At 47.2% G+C, this 23,529-nt stretch overlaps 1 protein-coding gene and 1 long non-coding RNA gene across 2 annotated transcripts in view; one reads left to right on the forward strand and one right to left on the reverse strand.

Annotated features, from left to right (window-relative positions):
- Positions 1-1,345: 1,345 nt before the first annotated feature.
- Positions 1,346-3,002, reverse strand: LOC103219005 (uncharacterized). The gene is made up of 2 exons (XR_491800.3): positions 2,823-3,002; positions 1,346-2,611 (listed from the first exon to the last, which is right to left on the reverse strand). It is a non-coding gene; the product is annotated as an uncharacterized lncRNA (long non-coding RNA).
- Positions 3,003-3,166: 164 nt separating this feature from the next.
- Positions 3,167-23,529, forward strand: part of SNX30 (sorting nexin family member 30) — a 124,937-nt gene continuing 104,574 nt past the window's right edge. The window contains 2 exon segments of the mRNA XM_007968393.3: positions 3,167-3,457; positions 3,459-3,578. Of these exon segments, the coding sequence (XP_007966584.1) occupies positions 3,422-3,457; positions 3,459-3,578 (156 nt within the window). The 5' untranslated portion in view covers positions 3,167-3,421.

The raw sequence follows: 23,529 nt of genomic DNA on the forward strand, positions 1-23,529 counted from the left end.
TCTCCTGAAAGGTGCCAGCCTAAGTGTCTAAGATTCCTTATGGATTGGGAGGGCTCCATGCTGTGTTCTTGGGTTCTGGTGGCACTGGGGACCTCCCTTGCCCCTCATGCACACACATACATCTACTGTCTTCCTCAGCTCAACCCTAGAAATCCGAGCTTCCCTCCATAAATTCCAACAAACACCAGAGCCTTCCGCTCTGATGGAGAAACGTTACACGCTTCCTCCTTAGCACCATGCTGCTTTTAAAACTTTTAGTAGCCGGTAGTCCCAGCACTTTGAGAGGCCGAGGCGGGCAGATCACTTGAGGTCAGGAGTTCGAGACTAGCCTGGCCAACATGGTGAAACCGTCTCTACTAAAAATACAAAAATTAGCCGGGCGTGGTGGCACACGCCTGTAATCCCAGCTACTGTGGAGGCTGAGAGGCAGGAGAATCGCTTGAACCGGGGAGGCAGAGGTTGCAGTGAGCTGAGATCGTGCCACTGCACTCCAGCCTGGGCGACACAGCAAGACCTTGTCTCCAAAAAAACAAAACAAAAAAAAAAAGAAACAAAAAACAAACCTTTTAGTAGAAGCAAAATCACATGCTCTGGGACACTTATGTTATTTCAGTGACAATTTCCCACCACAGGGAACACTGAAATACCACAGGAAATGGTGAATATGAATGGGCAGGGCTGGGCTAAATTTCATGGTGGAAACTTTCTACCAAAATACTTTCCATACAAATTCACTTTCTTTAGTTTTGATGACTACCCACTGGATAATTGTGGCCAGCTGCCATCGACTAACCAGGAAACTGGAAAATACATAAATAAACTGTAATAAACTATTTCATATGGCCTTTTAGGAACTCTGGATCTGGGTCCTTTTTTTGTTGGGAGCCTAGATAAGTGGTACTCTAAACTGAGCAAATGGCGGACTTTGGAGGTCAACACACACACACACACAATGTATACACACATATATACACACAAATATATAGATGTATATGTGCGTATATATATTTTTATTTTGAGACAGGGTCTCCTTCTGTTGCCCGGGCTGAAGTACAGTGGTGCAATCTCACTCATTGCACCCTCAACCTCCCAGGCTCAAGCAATCCTTCCACCTCAGCCTCTTGGGTAGCTGGGACTACAGTTACATGCCACCATGCTGGACTAATTTTTACATTTTTTATAGAGATGGGGGTGTCACTATATTGCCCAAGCTGGTCTTGAACTTATAGGCTCAAGTGATCCTCCCACCTTGGCCTCCCAAAGTGCTGGGATTACAGGTGTGAGGCACCCTACCTGATATATATATATATATATTCAACCAGACCCTACTGAGAATAGTAAAGCATATTTAATTACAAAAACTCTTTATTATTTCATAAGAATATAGAAAAAGTCTGACAGAAAGGGAAGGGAAGGTAGGTAGTTAACATTTAGGGAGCATCTATTCCATGCCAGCACTTTGCTAGGACTATGACATAAAGAATGCTATTTAACTCTCACAACCATCTCATAAGGTATTATTACCTGCTCTCCATTCTCCTCCTTTTCAGGTTAGGAACAGGTTCACTGAGGTTAGTAACTTGCTCATGGTCACCCACTTGTAGTGACAAAGCAGAATTCAAATGTGGTTCTTTTTTTACTTTCCCCTGGTGCCCTAAAGAGAAAGCTTGTATACAGTCTTAATCCACATGGATCTCCATATTTAAGGCAGCCTGGTTGTTAAAATAAGTAGCACCATTCAATAAGAAAAACCTATGTTATACATCTATAGAATACTCATTTCTAGTTATATTGTGCTATTTGTTTTAATGCTAATTCAGAAGAACAGATAATAGGGTCTGTAGTAGTTGTAAGCAGTCCTTGAATGTGAAAGTGTTAACAATTTTAATCCAACTCCAAGAGGACCAGAACTTGGCATTCCTTAGATGCACCATTTAAAATTGTTCCCAGTGCCCTTTGAATGCTATTTTTTTCCCAGCCAAGGTAGGCTTACGTGGAGGAGATAAAGATGACAGCTTGAGGACTAAGGGTCCAACCCTATATAAATTACATTGGGGGAAACAAGGGAAGGTCTTTGAAGCTCAGAGTCTCTGACTGATATTTTGGGTAGGTTTCAACCCTCTGCATTCTCTTCTACTTGTTTCTAGAGAAAACTGTGGTAGAGGCCTTAGTGAATCCCAGAGTCAAAATCTGTCATCACCTTTTAGCAGGTAAAGCTAGGCAAACCTTTGAGTTTGGAATGGGTAGGGGAAATGTGGTCCCTCACGATAAGCCTCCCTACCCATTACTTTGCTAGAGGGACTGAAAACCCTTTAAAGACTTGGCCTTGGAAACAGAAGATCTAGGGACAGGTAAGGTGGAAAAAGGAGGTTAACCTACACCCCAATGGGCTGGAACCTTGACTATTTGCACCATGCCAGCAAATAAAGCTGAGAATCAGCTCAGCCCAAGGCCTGGAAAGGAAACACAAATGCATGAAAAATAACTTGAACCTCATGGTTCTTTCAAAAGTCTCTTCGGCGAAAGTGTGAGTTGAAAAGTCGCGTATCATTTGCAGCTCTCTCCTCATGCTCGCTCTTCTGAGGTTTGACTTTACACAAACCTTGGTCAGCTGCAGAAGCAAGACACAATGGGGACCTCAGAGTGAGGCTGAAGACTCCCCACACCCCCTCCTTGAAGCCCCTTCCAGGTTCCCCACCCGATGTCCTCTAGCTCCTTTGAGCCTCGTCGCCCTTTATGCTATTCTTCCGATATGGGTCGTAATTCCGTCTATTTCGGGTTCTTCCTGCGCATGCCTTAGAGGCCATAAGACCCTGACTCACGTGCGTGTCCTCAAAGCCCCCAGCCCCAAGCGTGGCTGCTGCTGGGCGCATCAGTAAAAGCGAGTGGAACGGAGCAGGCTCCTCCAACCTCTTTCCACCTCTGATTTCCGTTAGACATTTGCTCCGCACGGCGGCCTCCACGAGGCAACGTTGGACACTGAGAGGACAGACGCAGAGGCCCAGGGCGCACTTCCTGCCGGGCGGGGGCGGGGCTGCACCTCCTCCCTCCCTCCCTCCCTCCTTCCCCACGTGCCCCCTCCCCGCTCCCCCCGCCCTCCCCGCCCCCTCCCGGGCAGCCGCGGCGCCTCGGGGGCGGGGCCGGAGCGGGTGGGCGGCGTGGCTGTGCGGGCTGGGCGCCGCTGCCGTGCTGCCAGCGGACCCGCGGCGGGCTCGGGCGCGGAGCGGGGGCGCGCGGCGAGGAGCTGAGCGTCTCAGCGCCGGCAGAGACTAGCCGGCGGTGGCAGCGGCTCCCGGCCCGGCCGGTGGAAGGCCTCGGACTGAGCGGCGGCCGAGCGGGGCTCGGCCCGGGGCGCTCGGGGAGCTCGCAGCGGCGGGGAGCAGGAGGAAGCGGCGGCGGCGCGTCCCGAGCGGTGCGCGCCATGGCGGGCGGGCCCCCCAAGGCCCTGCCGTCCACGGGGCCCCCACTCCCTGCGCGACATGCCGCACCCGCTGGCCGGCTCCAGCAGCGAGGAGGCCGTGGGTGGTGACAGCACGCCCAGCCCGGACCTGCTGATGGCCCGCAGCTTCGGTGACAAGGTGGGGCGCCTGGGGTCTGGGAGGCTTATTTCGCTCCCCGTTGGGGGGATGATGGATCCGGAGCCTTCCTGGGCCTGGGGCCGCGCCCACCCTGCCGCCCCTTCCCGGGGGACGGGCGTGCCCTGACCCCGGAGCTCTCGGCAAAAGCGTCTCCTCTGCCGCCTCCGCGGGGTCGCAGCCGCAGAGGGACGGGCTTCGCTGCCTGTGACTGGTCGCGAGCGCCGGTGACAGCTGGTGGGGAGGGGTCCAGCCTGCGTGTTGGGGCGGGAGGCGTGTGTGCAGGGCAGGGCGCCTGTGTCCTCGGATGGGGTTCCGAGTTCCTCCAGGTGCATCCCTGCAGGCTGAGCTGCTGCATAACTTGTAGCTCCTCCAGTTTCCCGAGACTGCACAGAAGCAGGAGTTCATGGCTTTCCGTGCTGGGACCGGGCAGCCCTGGGCTTACAGCGAGAGTCTTCTTCCCCCGAGTCAGTCATGTGGGGAGTGATCTTTGTTTAGGTTTGCTGTTTGTCCTGAGGAGTCACCTGACTCAGACCCCAGCCGGCGGCGGGAGGAGAGCCTCGTTGTGGTTTTCTGTCTGGGGCTCCATTCACCTCCGACGGCCTACCACTCTGTTTAGGTTTGGCAGCGGCTGGTTTTGTGGTTGATGGAAAGAAAGCTCGCCCTTTGACCTTCTTTGTACAGAGGGAGGCTCCAGATTTTCTTAGAGCAGCACAACCCTCCTGCTGCTTGGAGACACAGGAGAGTCCAGGCAGGGGTAAGGGACGGCCTCCTCCCTATCCCCATGGCCATTTCAGCTGTGAAGGGGACTTGAGCAGTGATTGTATCCTCGCTCCTGCCGTCACTTAGTCGCTAACTGCAGAAATTAGCATTGTTCTCAGGTCTTGTGATCAAGATTTTCTCTCCCCAGTAAAATACTAAATGGATTCCCCCTTGTCCCAATATTAATGGGAGCAGGGGACCTAACTTTCTTCTCCCGTCAGAGGGGACACCATGTGGTACAGTAAAAAATGAGTATGAGAAAATATAACCTGCCCGCCTTGCAGCACTTAAAATCACTAGAGAGTGGGACTTGACTTGATGTACCTTCTGCACAGGATTTGTGAAAGCTGGGAGTGAAGTTCCAAAGCATTAGGAACAGGAAAATTTAAAAAAGCTAATGGAGGCCGGGTGCAGTGGCTCACAACTGTAATACCAGCACTTTGGGAGGCTGAGGCAGGATGATTGCTCTGGGCCAAAAGTTTGAGACCTGCCTGGGCAACATATTGAGACCCCATCTCCACACACACACACATACACACACACACACACACAGGTGGCATGCACCTGTAGTCCAGGCTACTCAGGGAGGCTGAGGCTGGAGGATTGCTTGAGCCCGGGAGTTCAGGGCTGCAGTGAGCTATGATTGCACCGCTGTACTCCAGCCTGGGCAAGAGAGTGAGACCCTGTCTCCAAAAAATGTTGAATGACTGAATAAATTTGTTTTCTTATGGACAAAAATTGGTCTTAAAATAGTGTAGGAACTGGGGTTAAACCTCATTTCCTTCTCAGTTCTGTGTAGGATACTGAATTAATTATCTATTGCTGTGTAGCAAATTACCCTAAAACTTACCCTCTGGAAATAGTGTCTGTGGGACAATCTGAGTGGTTCTGAATTAGGCCTTTCTTGAGGCTGCAGTCATCTGAAGGCTGGATTAGGGGAGGATCCACTTCTAAGCTCACTCACATGGCTGTTGGCAGGCCTTAATTACTCTCCATAGGGCTGTTGGATGTGGCAACTGGTTTTCCCCCCAGAGCAAGTGATCCAAGAGAGCCCAAGACTAGCCAGTCTTGTATAACTTACCTTGGAAATGACATGCCTCTGATGTATTCTGTCAGTCACACAGATTGACACTGGTACAATGTGGGGAGACGGTGTGAATACCAGGGTGTGCATACCAAGTGGTGGGGATCATTGGGCCATCTTGGAGACTGACCACTACAGATAGCTATTTTAAATATTTGCTTAACGAATCACTCATGGATGATACCTGACTCAGAAGTATGGGTGTTTTACTAGTAAGTACTTGGAAGACAGATTCTCCGTACCACCGAGATCTAGTTAGTGGTCAAGAAGTCAGTCTCAGGTCTAATTACTGATGGCTTCCTTTAAAGGGTCTGTTCTGCGTGGGAGGGTGAGTCTTGGAGGCATTCTTAATTATTGAATATATATGTATTTTTTGAGACAGAGACTCACTCTGCCACCCAGGCTGGAGTGCAGTGGCCTGATCCTGACTCACTGCAACCTCCACCTCCCTGGTTGAAGTGATTCTCGTGCCTCAGCTCTCTTGTAGCTGGGATTACAGGCGTGTGCCACCTTGACCGGGTAATTTTTGTATTTTTAGTAGAGACGAGGTTTCGCTATGTTGGCCAGACTAGTCTCGAACTCCTGGCCTCAAGTGATGTGCCCACCTCAGCCTCCCAAAGTGCTGGGATTACAGGCGTGAGCCACGGTGCCTGGCCTAATTATTGAATATTTATTGAATCTCCTAACAGCTGTGGGGAGCATCTAAATGATACCATTCTCAAGGGCCTGATTTATAGTAAGCCACTTTTCCTTAGAGGCTAAGCATTGTAATTTCTTTCTCTGACTAGGAGTAACATTTTCCTTGAATCTTGGCATACGCGTATGGTCTCATAACTCTGAAGAAATTTCTGTAGAGAGAAGCTAGCAAGCCACAGAGGTGAGTCAGAGCCAGAAGAAGGAAGCCTTCCCTGTGGCTGGCTTTCTCCTGCCTCAGCAGCATGAGGGTCATCAAAGGGGTGGTAGGACAGTTCAGTGCTATGGTCTGTCTTTGAAAAGAAGCCAGTTTTGTCTTATTAGATACTAGGGTTGTGATCCTGGATGACAGGGATTCTGGGTCGGTTCTGGGCTAGAGGAATGAAGATTTGACAGGCTGATCATAGTACAGGGTTATTATGCAGAGGGGAATTGCTTTCTGAGGGGCCAAGATGGTGCTATGAACAGGGTAGCCTTGTGTCTTGGTCCAGCTGACACTTGTGAATGAACTCTGTACTGCTTGGGTAGAAGAGAAAGACCAAATATGATGGACTGTCCACCAGTTTCTGAAAGTTTTCAAATCATGGTGTGATGCCTCCCTTCATAGGCTCCCAAAGGAGGAATCCTTTCTATCTACCAGAGGTTGCCAGGACTAATTCTTTGGATGCCCGCTAAACTCACCTTTTTTTTTTTTTTCTTTTTTTTGAGACAGAGTCTTGCTGTTGCCCAGGCTAGAGTGCAGTGGTGGAATCTCACTACATCTTCTGCCTCCTGGGTTCATGTGATTCTCCTGCCTCAGCCTCCTCAGTAGCTGGGATTACAGGTGACCGCCACCACACCTGGCTAATTTTTGTATTTTTAGTAGAGATGGGGTGTCACCATGTTAGCCTGGCTGGTCTCAAACTTCTGACCTCAGGTGATCTGTCCACCTCAGCCTCCCAAAGTACTGGGATTACAGGCGTGAGCCTCACTGGACCTTATATGGCTATCTCCATCTAAAATGTAAATACATCGCTTAGCCTTACTCTGCTTTTTTAACTTTCATCTGCAAATTGTTCCAGGCTGCTTCTCCTCTGACTCAGCCTCCAACTTCTGTGCCCCTCCCAAAACTTAATACTGGATTCTTAAGCCCCATTGTGTGGCTAACACCTCTTCCCACATCCTCAATCTCTTCTCTGAACTCTTCATCTATTTCCTGCCCCCTTAGGTCACTTAGACATCCTCTGAAGTCTTCAAAATAGAGAAGACTTTTCCTCCATCACCTTTTACAAACCAGGCTCTGCTCCTTTGAGGCTCCTGTCATTCTTTTTGTTGATTTGATACATATTTGAAGGCCTACTATGAGCCAGGCACTGTTCTAGGAACTTGAATAAGTTAGCTGAAAACTCTGCCCTCACTGGATACATTTCAGTGTGTTTGTACTGTATTGCACAGTAAATGCTATGGAAGGAGGAAAAAGAACTGGCCACGAGGAAGAGGATTTGGCAGGCCTTGTTGAGAACTTGACATTTGAGCAGACTGGAAGGTGAGGGAGTTAGTGGGTGAGTATCTGAAGAGTGTCGGGGGAGGGACCAGCGGAAGCAGAGGCTGGAAGGCACAGGGCCGGTATGTCAGGGAGCAGCCTAGAGGCCAATATGGTTGGGAAGAGTGAGCATTGGACAGTTAGAGGCTGGGGGCAGAGAAGGGAGGGGTCAGATTATATTGAGTGTGGCCGGTCACCCTGAGGACTTTGGCCTTTACTGTCAGGGCCATGGGGTGGGAAGTTAGCATGGGCAGGGGGCATTTCAGGGTCTTCAGCAGGAGAGGGGTGTAGTTTGATCATGTATTGAAAAGGATCACATAGGCTGTTCAGCTGAGACTACCTTGAGCCCCTGAATTAGTTAGGATTCTTTATTAGTTAAAAGGATATGAGCTGAATGCAAACTGGATACAGGAAAATAAAAATCTACTGGCTCACGTTGCTGAAAAGGCCCAGGTATTTTGGCTTCAGGAATGACTGGGGCAAGGTATTCCAATGATGTTGGGGATCTGTCACTTTCCATCTCTTGGCTCTGCTTTCTTCTGTGTCAGCCTTGTTCTCACGCCAGTGAAGGGATATGTTCTATAAACAAGCTTCCCAGCTCCAGCAGAAGGAGAGCACTCCTTTCCTGATAGTTCCGGCCAAAGCTCTGGGCTAGTGTCTCATTGGTCTAAATTGGGTCAGGCGCCTAAACCAGTCTCTGATTCTGATTGCGCAGACCTGAATCAGGTACTTATCTTCGGAATGAGGAAAGGAATTTTTTTAAAATTGGGGTATATATACATGAAGTTTATAACAATGTGTGTGTATAAAGAGTAAAACTTACCTGTACAGTTTAAAGAATAATAAAAATGTTCCTACCCCCAGATTAAGTTACAGAAAATTTCAAATATTTTGGAAGCCCCCTCTGTGCCTGGGAAGGGAGGAGGTGGTTTCCAGAGCAAAATCAAGAAGTAGATGTTAGACAAACAGGAAACAAATATCCACTACACACCTTCCACCACTGTTTTCTTTGTCATTTTCCAGCTTCACAGCTTCTCACTCTCATTCTTTAAATCTTTAGACCCCAATTTACTGTCTTCTCAAATCATGTCCTCCCCACGGGGCTTTAATCATTCACATGGCTGATCTGTCCAAGTCTCCAAAATTACCAGTGTCTTGACCTCCTTATGTTTAATCACCTTCCTTTTTTTTTTTTTTTTTTTTGAGATGGAGTCTCGCTCTGTTGCCCAGGCTGCAGTGCAGTGGCGTGATCTCAGGTCATTGTGATCTCAGCTCACTGTAACCTCTGCCTCCTGGGTTCAAGCAATTTTCGTGCCTTAGCCTCCTGAGTAGCTGGGACTACAGGCCATATTGGCCAGGCTGGTCTCGAACTCCTGACCTCAGGTGATCTGCCCGCCTTGGCCTCCCAAAGTGCTGGGATTACAGGTGTGAGCCACTGCGCCAGGCACCTTCACCTTTTTAACAGTTCATCTGCCCTGTCCCATGGCCGCACCCTGCATTGTAATACCTAGAAGCATTCCAGCTCTGAAATACTGCCACTGGATATTATCACATTTGATTGTATTTATTTAAGGTATACAACTTGATGTTATGGGATACACATAGCTAGAAAAGTTTACTATAGTGGAGCAAATTATCACAGTCATCATCTCATACTTATTTTGTTTTTGTAACAAGAGCATCTAAATAGACTCATTTAGTATGATTGTCAAGTACAGTACAATTTTACTATTAATAACTCTAGTCATCATGTTCTACATTAGATCTCCAGAGCTGTACACTCCTCCATATCTGCTACTTTGTATCCATTTGCCTACATCTTCCCATTTCCTCTCCCACCTGCCCTTAGTAGCCACTATTTTGTGTTCTATCTCTATATATTTGAATTTTTTAAAAGATTCCATATATAAGTGAGATCATGCAATGTTTTTCTTTCTGTGTTCAGCTTATTGCACTTAGCATAATTTCCTTCAGGCTCATTCACATTATGGCAAATGACAAGATGTCATTCTTTTTTAGGGCTGAATAATATTCAGTTTTGTGTGTACACACACAGTACAGTTTCTCTATCCGTTCGTCCATTGAGGCCTGCTTAGGTTGTTTCCATATCTTGGCTATTGTGAATAAAGCTGCAGTGAACGTGGGAGTGCAGATATCTTTATGAGATGTTGATTTCAGTTCCTTTGGGTATGTGCCCAGAAGAGGGATTGCTGGGTCATATGGTGGTTCTAGTGGTTCTATTTTCAATTTCTTTAGAAGCCTCTATACTGTTTTCCATAATGGCTTTACCAATCTACATTCCTACCAACATTATACAAAGGTTCCCTTCTCTCTACATATATCATTTTGTCTTGCTTTCCCCTCCTGGCTTTCCAGGTCTCTGAGTTGGTAACAACTGACTATACCTGTTCTGTTCTGTGACCTCTTGGATTCCCCTACCTCCTTTAGATTCTGTGGCCCATCTTCGTGGTTGCTCCTGCCTCTATATTCAGTTCCCTTGCTCTCTTCTGTTTATACCCAGCTTGGATCGTTCCATTTGTTCATGTCTTTCATCTACAACCAGGGTGCTCAGGAAGCTCAAAGGTTGCTGTCAATGTAAGTTCGCAGGTTTCAGCCACAGCTGGGGCTTCAGTGGTCCTGGACACTCATTCTTTTCCGCAGACCCTCCGTTCTGCACAGTGGTTTATCTGAAACTTTTCTCTGCTCCTCATACCCTCCACCCTTCTACTCCACCCTCCCTTCCGCTGATCGCTTCACCTTCCACCTTAGAGAAGGTAGAAGCCACCAGAAAGGAACTTCCCTTCTTCAAATTTCAGAATGATCTGAATCCATAGCCATGTTTTCTTTCTGGCCCTCATTCCAAGGAGATAGTCTAAGGCTGATTGAGTATGTAGACCCTCCCCCTACCCCCATCCTCTTGGAGACCCTGCTCTGCTTGGCCTCCTAACTTACCCCTGTATCTTTGGACTCCCTCTCAACCAGCTCACTCCCATCAATATTTAAACACGCTCAAGTTGCGCTCTCTCTCTTTTGTTTTTTCAAGACAGTGTCTGGCTTTGTCACCCAGGCTGGAGTGCAGTGGCACGATCTTGGCTCAGTGCAACCTCTGCCTCCTAGGCTCAAGAGATTCTCCTGTCTCATCCTCCTGTGTAGCTGGGACCACAGATGCGCACCACCACGCCTGGCTAATTTTTGTGTTTTTGGTAGAAACGGGGTTTCACCATGCTGGCCAGGCTGGTCTTGAACTGCTAAGCTCAAGTGATCTGCCAGCATCAGCCTCTCAAAATGCTGGGGTTACAGGTGTGAACCACCATGCCTGGCCAAGTTGCTCTCATTTTTAAAACACAGAGTGGCTGGGTGTGGTGGCTCTTGCCTATAATCCCAGCACTTTGGGAGGCCAAGGCAGGAACATAGCTGGAGGCTAGGCATTTAAGACCAGCCTGGGCAATATAGTGAGACCTTGTCTCTATTAAACACACACACACACACACACACACACACACACACACACACAGTCGCTTGAGCCCAGGAATTTAAGACCAACCTGGGCAAAATAGTGAGAACTTGTCTCCATTAAACACGCACGCACACACGCAGAGAGAAAGAGTAAAGGAAACTCTGCTGTGATGTTCTTTTCTCCTCCATCTGGTGCCTTTTTTTTTGCGGGAGTGGAGATAAGGTCTTACTTTGTTGCCCAGGCTGGTCTCGAACTCCTGGCCTCAAGTGATCCTCCTGCCTCAACTTCCCAAAGCGCTTGGATTATAGGCCTGAGCCACTGTGCCTGGCCTTGTGCCTTATTTTGTGACTCCTCTTTACAATACACTTTCTGAAGAGAAGGTTTCTAGCCGTTGCTTCCACTTCCTGACCTCTGACGTACTCCTCAGCCTCCTGCTGCCTGGTTTCTGACTGTTCTTCAGGGTCCTCAGTGACCTCCTTATTGCTAAATCCAGTAGATGCTTTATAGTCCTTATTTTACCTGATCCCTTGATGGGTAACACTTGATCCTGTTGATAACCTCCTGCTTGAAATGCTTCTCCTCCACTTCCTGTTTCAAGGTGTGTACGCGGGCCAGGCACGGTGGCTCACTCCTGTAGTCCTAGCACTTTGGGAGGCTGAGGCAGGCAGATCACGAGATCAAGAGATCAAGACCATCCTAGCCAACATGGCGAAACCCCGTCTCTACTAAAAATACAAAAAATTAGCTGGGCATGGTGGCGTGTACCTGTAGTCCCAGGTACTTGGGAGCCTGAGGCAGGAGAATCGCTTGAACTGGGGAAGTGGAGGTTGCAGTGAGCTGAGATTGTGCCACTGCACTCTAGCCTGGCGACAGAGCGAGACTCTGTCTCAAAAAAAAATAAAAGTGTTAATGCTGGAATCATGTCTGTATTTGAATCTCAGCCCCACTGCTTACAGTCTTGGTAAGAGCAAGTTGTTTAACGTCTCTAAGCCTCAGTTTTCTCATCTGTGAAAAGGGGATAACAGATGTGCCCACATCACTGGGTTGATAGGAAGACCCAGCGAGTTTGTAGGGTAGTGGGTGATGTATATAGCGAAGCTTTAAGAAATAGAAGGTGGTGGTGATTGTTATTCCTTGATACTGTGCTCTCCACATTTCTGTCTACATTTTGGCCTATGCTTTGTCAATTTCTGTATCAGTGGAGGTCTGATCAGGGAATAAAAGCCAGTGAAGGTATTTCAAACAGAGACTATAATACAAGGAGTTAGTTGCGTAGATGATAGATGGTAAGTTGACCCAGGGAGTAGCAATAGCAGGAAGTTGCTGTTACCCTCAGGACTGGAGGGTTAGGGGAAGAGGCGATGTTAAGTAGAATCCAGGAGCTTCTGTGGGAACTAGACCTGTGGCAGGGTCATTGAGTAAGAGCTGGGACCTCAGAGGAAGGAGGCCCTGGAGCGGGGAGGCAGCTGCCAGGGACACGATCCGAGGCAGAGAGCAGGGGTTAGGCTGGGACAGAAATACCCCGGCTTCTCTCCTCATCCTTCCCATTCTGGTCTAATATCAGTATCTTATATTAGCCAAAATAGCATCCCTGGTGGATGTGTGGCCCTAACGGAGCCAGGCAGCCTTTCCTGAGATTTTCAAGATGGATGGTGGGGGAAAGAATGTCTGTCTTTCTACTAGATTGTGAATGGTTGTGTCCTTCAACGCAGAGAGTGCCTGGCCTAAGAATGAAGCCAGAGGGAAGTAGAGCTAGAAGAGGAAGAGGGGAAAGATCACTGAGTTCAGGATCTGACTGTGCCAGCTGTGCCTGAAGTTAGCATAGTTTCCTGGTTATAGAGGGTCATAAATTCCCTTTTGTTGATATTGTTTTCAATTTGGTTTGCCGCTTGAAACTTAAATTACCAATACCATGACCTTAAAATATGACTTGAAAATTGGGTTTTACCCGAGGAGTAGGGAGAAGGGGGTGTTTATTCCTATTGGCAGCCCCACTAGCAGGGGGTATGTCTGCACATCAGCTGAGGTGGCAGAGGTTGTGTTTTCACCAGGTCCGTGAAGTTGGAGGGGGCTTTCAGATGTGGGGTGGGAAAAGCCCCAAGGTGAAGGGCAGAGACAGGAAAGACCTGTGGCCCCTGGAGGAGGACTGAGTTGGGTCATGCATTGGGAGTGGGTTTTGAGAGTCTAGAGGTAGAGATTAGTGAGAGAGGAGGTGGGTAGACAGGTCAGGAGGAGAATGAGACTGTTGTGAATGCTGCGATGTGGAGGTTAGCTTTTATTCTTTCAGCAGTAGCTAGTCCTAGAGGGTGGTTGTTTTGTTTTGTTTTGAGACAGAATCTCGCTCTGTCACCCAGGCTGGAATATAGTGGTGTGATCTCAATTCACTGCAACCTCCACCTCCTGGGTTCAAGCAATTCTCCTGCCTCAGCCTCCTGAGAATCTGGGATTACAGGTGCATGCCAGGCTAATTTTGGTATTTTTGGTAGAGACGGGGTTTCATCATGTTGACTAGGCTGGTCTTGAGCTCCTGTGATCCACCCTTCTCAGTCTCCCAAAGTGCTAGGATTACAGGTGTGAGCCACTGCTCCCGGCCCCAAGAGGGTTTTTGAGCAGGGGGATGTGTGATCAGGGCTTGGGATGGGGAGAGACCAGCAGTGAAAGAGGTGAGATAGGAAGAATTAACCTGGTTTTGGTTGGACTTGTTGCCTGGGAAGAGAAAGATTAGAAAATATAAAGATGACAGATTTTGGTGTAGTGGGTGTGACTGACTAGCAAGTCCAGGAGATTGATGCTGAATAGTGGTGCCCTCTTTGAGAGGGGAGCGCAGACTGGGAAGCACGGGTGCGAGTTAAGTGTAAAGATGACGTGGACCGGTTTCAAGTCAGGCGTTCAGGACAGAGGCTGCCTGAAGGCTTGTGATCTCAGCTCACTGCAAGCTCCGTCTCCCGGGTTTACGCCATTCTCCTGCCTCAGCCTCCCGAGTAGCTGGGACTACAGGCGCCCGCCACCTCGCCCGGCCAGTTTTTTGTATTTTTTAGTAGAGACGGGGTTTCATCGTATTAGCCAGGATGGTCTCGATCTCCTGACCTCGTGATCTGCCCGTCTCGGCCTCCCAAAGTGCTGGGATTACAGGCTTGAGCCACCGCGCCCGGCCAGGAAGTTCTTTTTTATTAAATAGATGTGTAATCCCAGTAGATCCAAATAGAGATTGGCATAGGAGATGGAGAGGTTTGAGGTCAGAATTTAGACAAAGTGCATATTGACAGTAAAATCAGGGGTAGGATGTCATCGCCGTTTGAAAATCAAGTGTTAGTGAAGGCCACTGGGAGGAAGGCAGGTGTTCCACGATAAATGAGAGCCTCTCAAAGTAAAATAAGTACATAAACAACAGCCCGGCCAACAGGCGCTGATTCATGTATGAGCAATGGGGTTTGTTTACTAGACTTTAGAGGACTCATATGCTGTCTTATGTCTGCCTTGCCCCATAGAATTCTTCATTCTGGCAGCCAGCACAGCAATCAGGAATTACTGTCATTTGTGTAAGTTTGTGTGTGTGTGTTGGTGGGGGGAAGTGGGATAGTGGAAAAGGTGTTTGGGGATTCCTGCTTGAGAAGGGGCACAGAGGCGGGCGGGAAAAGCACGCAGCGTGTTTGGGTGGCCGAGTGCAGGCGCTTTTCAGAACTCCTATAGCTCTTGAGCATCTGCTGCGTGCCTGGCTCTGTGCTACATGCTGGGGCTGTAGAGAAAGATAAAAACGATCTCTCCCCTGAGAGGTTAATGGTCCAGCGAAGAAGGGAGACACATCAACAGATGGTTGCAGTAGAATGTGAAAAATGCTGAATGTATTTACTTAGCTCTGTGGCCTTGGGCAAGTTTCTTAACCTTGTAATGCCTCTGTTTCCCCTATCTAAAATGTGGATTATCTTATAGGGGGATTCTGAAGCTTAGTTGAGTGTTTAGCATCTGGGACACAGTAAAGACCACAGCAATGCTAAGTTTTGTTATTGCCTTAGAAGCAGAACCTGAGAAAGCATTTAATTGCCAGTAGTTGGTTTGAGAGGTGAAGAAACTGACATTAGAGGAGCAAGGAAGTGAGACAGGGAAGAGAAGGCAATCAGCAGAGGCGACGTTACCAAGCCAGTTTCCACTGAGCAGAGCTGGAGCTTTACCCCACAGGGGAAGCCCTTGGAAGCCAGCATGGAACACGAGCCTCAGTTATCCCCACTCCAGGTAAGGAAGCTGGGGTCTTCAAACAGCAGCTCTCTTTAGTCATTGGTTGACGGCTGCTTGGGTGGGGTGTTTGGACATGAATTCCCAGGTGCTTTCTAGCCTGCCCCATGGGTTCAGTGGCCAGGGGAAGCGGTCAGGCCAAGACATGCAGATGCTGGTAGGTGGGAGTCAGGCTAGTGGGCACTGAAGTGTGATCAGGGTGAGGGGATGTATGGGTGGGGCACTGACAGCATCTGCTACAGTTTATTATTTTTGTTTGTTTGTTTTTTGTTTTTTTTTTTTTTGAGGCGGAGTCTCGCTCTGTCGCCCAGGCTGGAGTGCAGTGGCCGGATCTCAGCTCACTGCAAGCTCCGCCTCCCGGGTTTACGCTATTCTCCTGCCTCAGCCTCCCGAGTAGCTGGGACTACAGGTGCCCACCACCACACCTGGCTAATTTTTTGTATTCTTAGTAGAGACGGGGTTTCACCTTGTTAGCCAGGATGGTCTCGATCTCCTGACCTCGAGATCTGTCCTCCTCCGCCTCCCAAAGTGCTGGAATTACAGGCGTGAGCCACCGTGCCCGGCCCTACAGTTTATATATGTGTGTGTGTATATATATATTTGAGAGATAGGGCCTTGCTCTGTTGCCCAGGCTAGAGTATAGTGGCACAATCTTGGCTCCTACAGCCTTGAACTCCTCCTGGGCTTAACTGATCCTTCTGCCTCAGCCTCCTGAGTAGTCCTCAGCTTCTGACCAGTCTTAGCTCCTAGTGGTGTACCAGTGTGCCCTGCTATTTAATTTTTTTTTTTTTTTAAGAGAAAGGAGTCTCACTACATTGCCCAGGCTGGTCTTGAGCTTCTGGCTTCAAGCGATCCTGCTACCTCAGCCTCCCGAAGTGCTGGAATGATAGGTGTGAGCCCCATACCTGGCTGAGTTATTATGTTTTTTAAAAGAATTATTTGTTAAACCTGAGCGGCAGGCGAGGCGCCATGGCTCATACCTGTAATTCCAGCATTTTGGGAGGCCAAGGAGGGTGGATCACGAGGTCAGGAGATCGAGACCATCCTGGCCAACATGGTGAAACCCCATCTCTACTGAAAATACAAAAATTAGCTGGGCATGGTGGTGTGTGCCTGTAATCCCAACTACTCGGGAGGCTGAGGCAGGAGAATCGCTTGAACCAGGGAGCTGGAGATTGCAGTGAGCCGAGATCATGCCACTGCACTCTAGCCTGGCAACAGAGTGAGACTCTGACCAAAAAAAAAAAAAATTGTTTAAATTTATGGGATACATATGTAATTTTGTTACATGGATAGATTGTGTAGTTAAGTCCAGTGCTTTTAGGGTACTCATCACCCAAATAATGTACATTATACTCAGTAATTTCACATCACCCACCCCTCTTCCTTCCCCTCCACCCTTTTGAGTCTCCTTTGTTTATCATTCCATGCCCTATGTCCATGTAGTTGTGATGAAAGTTATATGTAGGGAATAAAGTAGGGTGAGACCTTGCTTTGGAGGATGGTGGCTTTTCCAAAGAAGATGATGTTTGAGCTGGAGAATGAAGGAATACATGTCTTACAAATGGACAGAAGGAAGAGCAACTCAGGCAGAAGAACCAGCACACACCAAAGCTTAGTAGTGTCAAGTGATGCACGCACAGCGAGCAAGGGGATTGATGAGGCTGGAAAGGTTGGTAGGGTCCTGACTGTGGTCTGTAGTGGCAAATAGTAAGGACTTTAACCTGAGCAGCTGGAAAACCAATTAAGTGTTTGTCGTTGTTGTTGTTGTTTTTAAAGAGATAGGATCTCACTCTGTTGGCCAGGGTGGAGGGCAGTGGCACAATCACAGTTGACTAGAACTCCAGGGCTTAAGCAGTCCTCCCACCTCAGCTCACTGAGTAGCTTGGACTATGGGCATGTTCCACTGTGCCTGGCTAATCTTTTCATTCCAATCAAGTGTTTCAAGCAGGGGAGGAGCAGGGCCGTGTTTGGGGTTAGAGTCACTGATCCAGCCCTAGCTGGGATCGGGTAGGTGGAGCCTGGAGGCAAGGAGTCCAAGAAGAAGAAGGCTGTTGCAGTGGGAGGTTGGAGGAGGCAGTTTCAGTAGGGCTTTGGCTCACTGGATTCAGAGAGTGTACTGGTTAGTGGTTTTTCTTACAAATAATCGGTATCTAGCTTGCATTAACTTAGCAAAAAGGTGAGCCTATTGACAGGCTTGCTTTAACATAGGAGGGAGCTGGAACCAGGGGTCTGAATGCTACTGAGGGTCGGCTGTATTCTCTCAGACCAACGTCATCCACGTAGGGGGAATTGTGGCAGCTCACCTCCCTCACATTGCACAGCTCTGCCTCCGGAAAGGGAGTGAGTCTCTCTTCCCCCCAGGGGAAAAGGTCAGGGAGACCTGGGTTGGGTCACATGCCTGCCTTTAGGCTAATTAACTGAGCTCTACCTGGGCCAATCAACAGTGGCTGGGGGAGGAGACTGAAACAGTAAGACCATGCCAATTCCAGCTACCGGGTTCAGAAGCAGCCGTGAAGTGTGCAGGACAAACAGTGAAAGATCATTTCGGAAGAGACTCTAGGGTCACTGGCTTTGGGAACTGGCTGAATGATGATGGCAAGAATAGAACAGGAATTTGAGGAAAAGTAGGTCAAAAATTATAGATTTTCTAAGGCATATATGCTTTTAAAAAATTGTGATATACTTCGCATACCATAAAATTCACCCTTTTAAAGCATACACTTTAGGGGTTTTGAATATATTCCCAAGATAATGCAACGGTCACTGCTATCTAATTCCAGAACATTTTCATCATCTCAAAAACACACCCCATACCAATGAGCAAACACTCTCCATTTTCCCTATTCCCAGCCCCTGGCAACTGCTAATCTGCCATCTGTCTCTGGAGTTTTCCTATTCTGGACATTTCATATAAATGGAATCATAACAATATGTGTGGCCTTTCATGCCTGGCTTCTTTCGGTTAGTCTAATGTCTTAAGCCCCCTCCATGTTGTATGTATCGGTACTTCATTCCTTTCCCTCTCCAGCTTTATTGAAGTATGACTGACAAGTAAAAATTGTGTAGACTTAAGATGTATAACATGTTTTCATACACTTAAATATTGTGGAATGATTACCACAATTAAGCTAACTAAACATATCCATCACCTCACATAATTGCCATTTTGTGGTGAGAACACTTTAGATCTATTTTCTTTCTTTTTTTTTTGAGTCTTTTTTTTTTGAGACGAAGTCTCACTCTGTTGCCCAGGCTGGAGCACAGTGGCACGATCTCAGCTCACTGCAACCTCCACCTCCTGGGTTCAAGCGATTCTCCTGCCTCAGCCTCCCGAGTAGCTGGGAATACAGGCACGTGCCACCATATCCAGCTAATTTTTGTATTTTTAGTAGAGATGGGGTTTCACCATGTTAGTTAGGATGGTCTCGATCTCCTGACCTTGTGATCCACCCACCTCAGCCTCCCAAAGTGCTGGGATTACAGGTGTGAGCCACCATGCCCAGCCTAGATCTATTTTCTTAGCAGATTTTAAGTGTAAAATACATTATAGTCACCATGCTATATATTAGGTCTCCAGAACTTATTCATCTGTCATGGAAAGTTCTTGACCAATATCTCTCCTTTTTCTCCATCCCTCCAGCATTACTTCATTCCTTTTTATGGGTGAATAATACTTCATTTTACGGATATGCCACATTTTGTTTATTCATCTGTTGATGGACATTGGGTTGTTTCCTAAGCACGTGTACTTTTTTCCCCCCCAAAGAAAAGACATTAAATACAATTTATGACTTTTCTACAATAATTTTGACATTTGAGGTTAATGGTAATTTTAGATATGAATATACAGTAAGATGGCATTAAGTACCCTGGCTGTTTTTAATCATCTTAACCATTTTAAAGTATACAGTTGAGTAGTGTTAAGTATATTCACATTGTTGTGCAACAGATCTCCAGAACTTTTTCATCTTGCAAAACTGAAATTCTATACCCATTAAATGGCTGCTGCCCTTCTCTGTCTTCCCCAGCCTCAGGTCACTACCTTTCCACTTTATTTCTATTAATTTGAATACTTTAAATTCCTCCTGTAAATGGAATTGTCAATATTTGTCTTTTTGTGACTGGCTTGTTTCACTTAGCATAACATCCTTAAGGCTTATCCACGCTGTAGTATGTGACAGGATTTCCTTCTTTTTTAAGGCTGAATAGTATTTCATTGTGTGTGTGTATCACATTTTCTTAACCCATTTTTCTGATGGACATTAGGTAGCTTTTGCCTCTTGGCTATTGTGAACAATGCTGCAATGAACATGGTTATGCGGATATCTCTTTGAGACCTTCTTTTGGATATGGATATATACCTAGAAGGGGATTGGCAGATCATGTGATAACCTGTTTTTAATTTTTTGAGGACTCATCATACTGTTTTCCAAAGCAGTTGCACCATTTTACAATCCTGCCGACAGTGTATACAAGGGTTCTTTTTTCTCCATGTCTTTGCCAACACTAATTATTTTCTGTTTTTTTGTTTTTTTTTTGATAGTAGTTATTCTAGAAAGTGTGGGGTTATATCTCATTGCAGTTTTGGTTTGCAGTTTTCTGATGTTCAATATATTTTCATATGCTTATTGGCCATTTATATGTCATCTTTGGAGAAGTGTCAGTTCAAGTCCCTTGTGCGTTTTAAAATTGGGTCTTTTAAAACTGTTATTAAAGTTGTTTATATATTCTCAGTATTAGCCCTTTATTAGATACATGTTTTGCAAGCATTTTCTCCCATTCTGTAAGTGCCTTTTTACTCTGTTGGTTGTGTCCTTTGGACAAAACATACTTTTTTCGGTTTGCCTGTTTTTGCTTTTGATGTCTGTGCTTTTCTCATCATATCTATTGCCAACGTCAATGTCTTGAAGCTTTTCCCCTATGATTTTTTTCCTAGGAGTTTTATGGGTTTGGGTCTGATGTTTAAGTCTTTATTTTGAGTTACTTTTTATTTATTTATTTATTTATTTGAGACAGAGTCTCACTCTGTCACCCAGGCTGGTGTGCAGTGATGCGATCTTGGCTCACTGCACCCTCAACCTCCCGGGCTCAAGTGATCCTCCCGTCTCAGCCTCCTGAGTAGCTGCAACCACAGGCACATACCACCGTATCCAGCTAATTTTATTTATTTATTTATTTTTTGTAGAGACAGGGTTTCCCTGTGTTGTCCATGCTGGTCTCAAACTCCCGAACTCAAGCGATCCTCCCACGTTGGCCTCCCAAAGTATCAAGATTACAGATATGAGCCATTTTGTCTGGCCAGCCACTGTTCTTTAATGTTGCTCTTCATTTCCGTTGCTGATATCCTAATTGGATGTATGATTATCTAAATGGTTTTCCTGGCTTTCATTCAGTCAGGCCCTCCTCTCCCATCCAGTCTGTTCTGAGTACTGTAGCCACAATCCACCTTCATAAAGTGCTGCCTTGCACGCGTCATTCCCATCTTTGGAGATCTGCAGTGACTCCGCATTGCTTACACAGTAATGGTCCAAGTCCTTAGCCTGACCTTCTGTGATCAGGTACCTGTTTACCTCCCTGGTCCCCTCCTGGGAAGTTATGTCTCTGCCAAGTGATTTTCCTCATGAGCTGCCTGGAGTGTCATGTGAATTCTTGCTTGCCCACCCTTGCTTAGCTCATCCTCCTCTCCATATGTTTCCAGCTGACATCTATTGCTTTAGAACCTCGCTACTTAATGTGTGGCCCATAGATGAGTGGCATTGACATCACCTGAGAGCTCATAGAAAATGCAGACTATCAGACCTAATTCCAGACACACCAATTCAGAATCTGCATTTTGACATGATCCCTAAGTGATTGGTATGCGCATTAAATATTGAGAAACACTGTCTTAGAACAAGGTTATCAGTCTTGGCTAACCATTCAGATCCTCCAAAGATCTCTTAGACAATACTGATGCCTCGTCCCCACCTCGAAATTTAGATCTAATAGGATGGCCCAGGGAGCAGAATTTTTTTTTTTTTTTTTGTAAAGTTTCTCTAGATAATTCTTGCTTCTTCCTTTTATTGAGACGACCTCCCTGTGGTCACCCAGGCTGGAGTGCAATGGTGCTATCTCGGCTCACTGCAGCCTCCATCTCCCAGGTTCCAGTGATTCTCCTGCCTCAGCCTCCCACATAGCTGGGATTACGGGCACCCACCACCATGCCGGCTAATTTTTTTGTATTTTTAGTAGAGATGGGCTTCACCACATTGGCCAGGCTGGTCTCAAACTCCTGACCTCAGGTGATCCTCCTGCCTCGGACTCCTGAAGTGCTGGAATTACAGGTGTGAGCCACCGTGATAATTCTAATGGGCAGCCAAGATTGAGATCAGTTGGTTTAGGATAATTCTCTAATTCACTCAGAGGAAGTTCACTATCAGACAAGCATGCCTTCAGCTTTTCTCATTCAGCCTTGCCCAGTAGGTGTAGTTTCATATATTACTGATGGTACAAACACCTGTGGATGCAATTTGGCAACATCTGTCAAAATTACAAATACGTATGTTTGCTTTGATTCAACAAGTTCTTTTCTGTTTGTGTCTGTCCTGCGGATAAACTAGCTTATGAAAGGAGAAGGCTTTCTTTCCTCTCCACCTCTAGTTAACATCATTAAAGACATTAGGTCTTTTCTGTCTACATTAAGGTCGTTTCTGTCTTTTGATCCTCCCTTCACTTGCAGAAGTGCTTGGCCACATAGCACCCTGGGGTGTGGGGCTGGGACTTGGCATACTTCTCCATCACTGCGATGCTATCCTGCAGGAAAATGTCCACTTCTCAAAGAGCTTGATGCCAGGAGTCTCCATTACTGTGGGTGCAGCCGTGTCCATGCGGTCATCCTGAGGGCATAACTAAGGCATCTCAGTTGTTTGGCATGGACCAGGCACTACCCTGGCACAGACAGGAAGAGCTGAATCTTCACTTGGCTTCTGGGATTCCACTCACTGTTCATTCCTTTTGTACCTTACTGGCTGTTCCTTCTCTGTCTCCTTGGCTGGTTCCTTCTCATCTTCCTACCTCTAGGAGGAATGTTGGAATGCTCTGGTACTCCATTCTGTCATGGCCTCTCTTTATCTGCATGGTGTCCCTAAGCAATCTCATCCAGCCTCACACATCTACACACTGATAACTCCAGGCCAGAAACCCCTCTCCTGAATTCCAAATTCCTGTCTCCCACTTCCTTCTTGATGTTTAGCCCTGTATCTCCAACAGGCATGTCAGGCTAGTTATCTAGCCCACTTTTGATTCCAAGGATAAGCCTTGGAATTAGCCTCGGCTCTTCTATCTTTTTCATCCCATACTCAAGCCGTGAGCAAGTCCTTCTGAAATGCCATATCCAGAATCTCATTACTTCTCACTCTCTCCACTGCTGCTACCCTAACTGCCATCCTCCCCTCTTGCCTGTATTACTGTACCAGCCGCCTGACTAGTCTTCGTGCTTCCACCTTCCCACCTTTAGTCACTTATCCAGGCAGCAACCGGAGGGATTATTTAAAACATAAGAAACATCAGTCGCATCATGTCTTTTTTGCCTTTTAAATTTAAGTAAGTAAGTAATTAATTTTCGAGACAGAGTCTCACTCTATTGGCCAGGCTGAAGTGCTGTGGCACCATTTCGACTCACTGCAACCTCCGTCTCCAGGGTTCATGCCGTTCTCCTGCTTCAGCCTCCCGAGTAGCTGGGATTACAGGCACCTGCCACCACGCCCGGCTACTTTTTTGTATTTTTAGTAGAGATGGGGTTTCACCGTGTTGGCCAGGCTGGTCTCGAACTCCCGACCTTGTGATCTTCCCACCTTGGCCTCCCAAAGTGCTGGGATTACAGGCGTGAGCCACCACATCTGGCCTCTTTTTGGCTTTTGCTTGAAACCATCCAGAGACTTCTCAGTTCTCACACATTCCCCTCACATCCTCCATGGGCTCCAAGTGCCCATGTAATCCTGCTCTGCTGCTTCTCTGGCCTCTCCGTCCACTTCTCTCTCCCTCCCCACTCCCTTGCCTCAGGCCTTTTGGCCCAGACAGCCTGCAGGCTTGTTCATCTATTTCATTCAGGCTTCCCCCAACCTCCCTGTATAAACTAGTAGCAGCCCCTGGCCGGGTGTGGTGGCTCACGCCTGTAATCCCAGCACTTTGGGAGGCAGGTGGATCATGGGGTCAAGAGATCGAG

This window comes from Chlorocebus sabaeus, chromosome 12 (genome assembly GCF_047675955.1).
Source record: "Chlorocebus sabaeus isolate Y175 chromosome 12, mChlSab1.0.hap1, whole genome shotgun sequence".
NCBI lineage: Eukaryota > Metazoa > Chordata > Mammalia > Primates > Cercopithecidae > Chlorocebus > Chlorocebus sabaeus.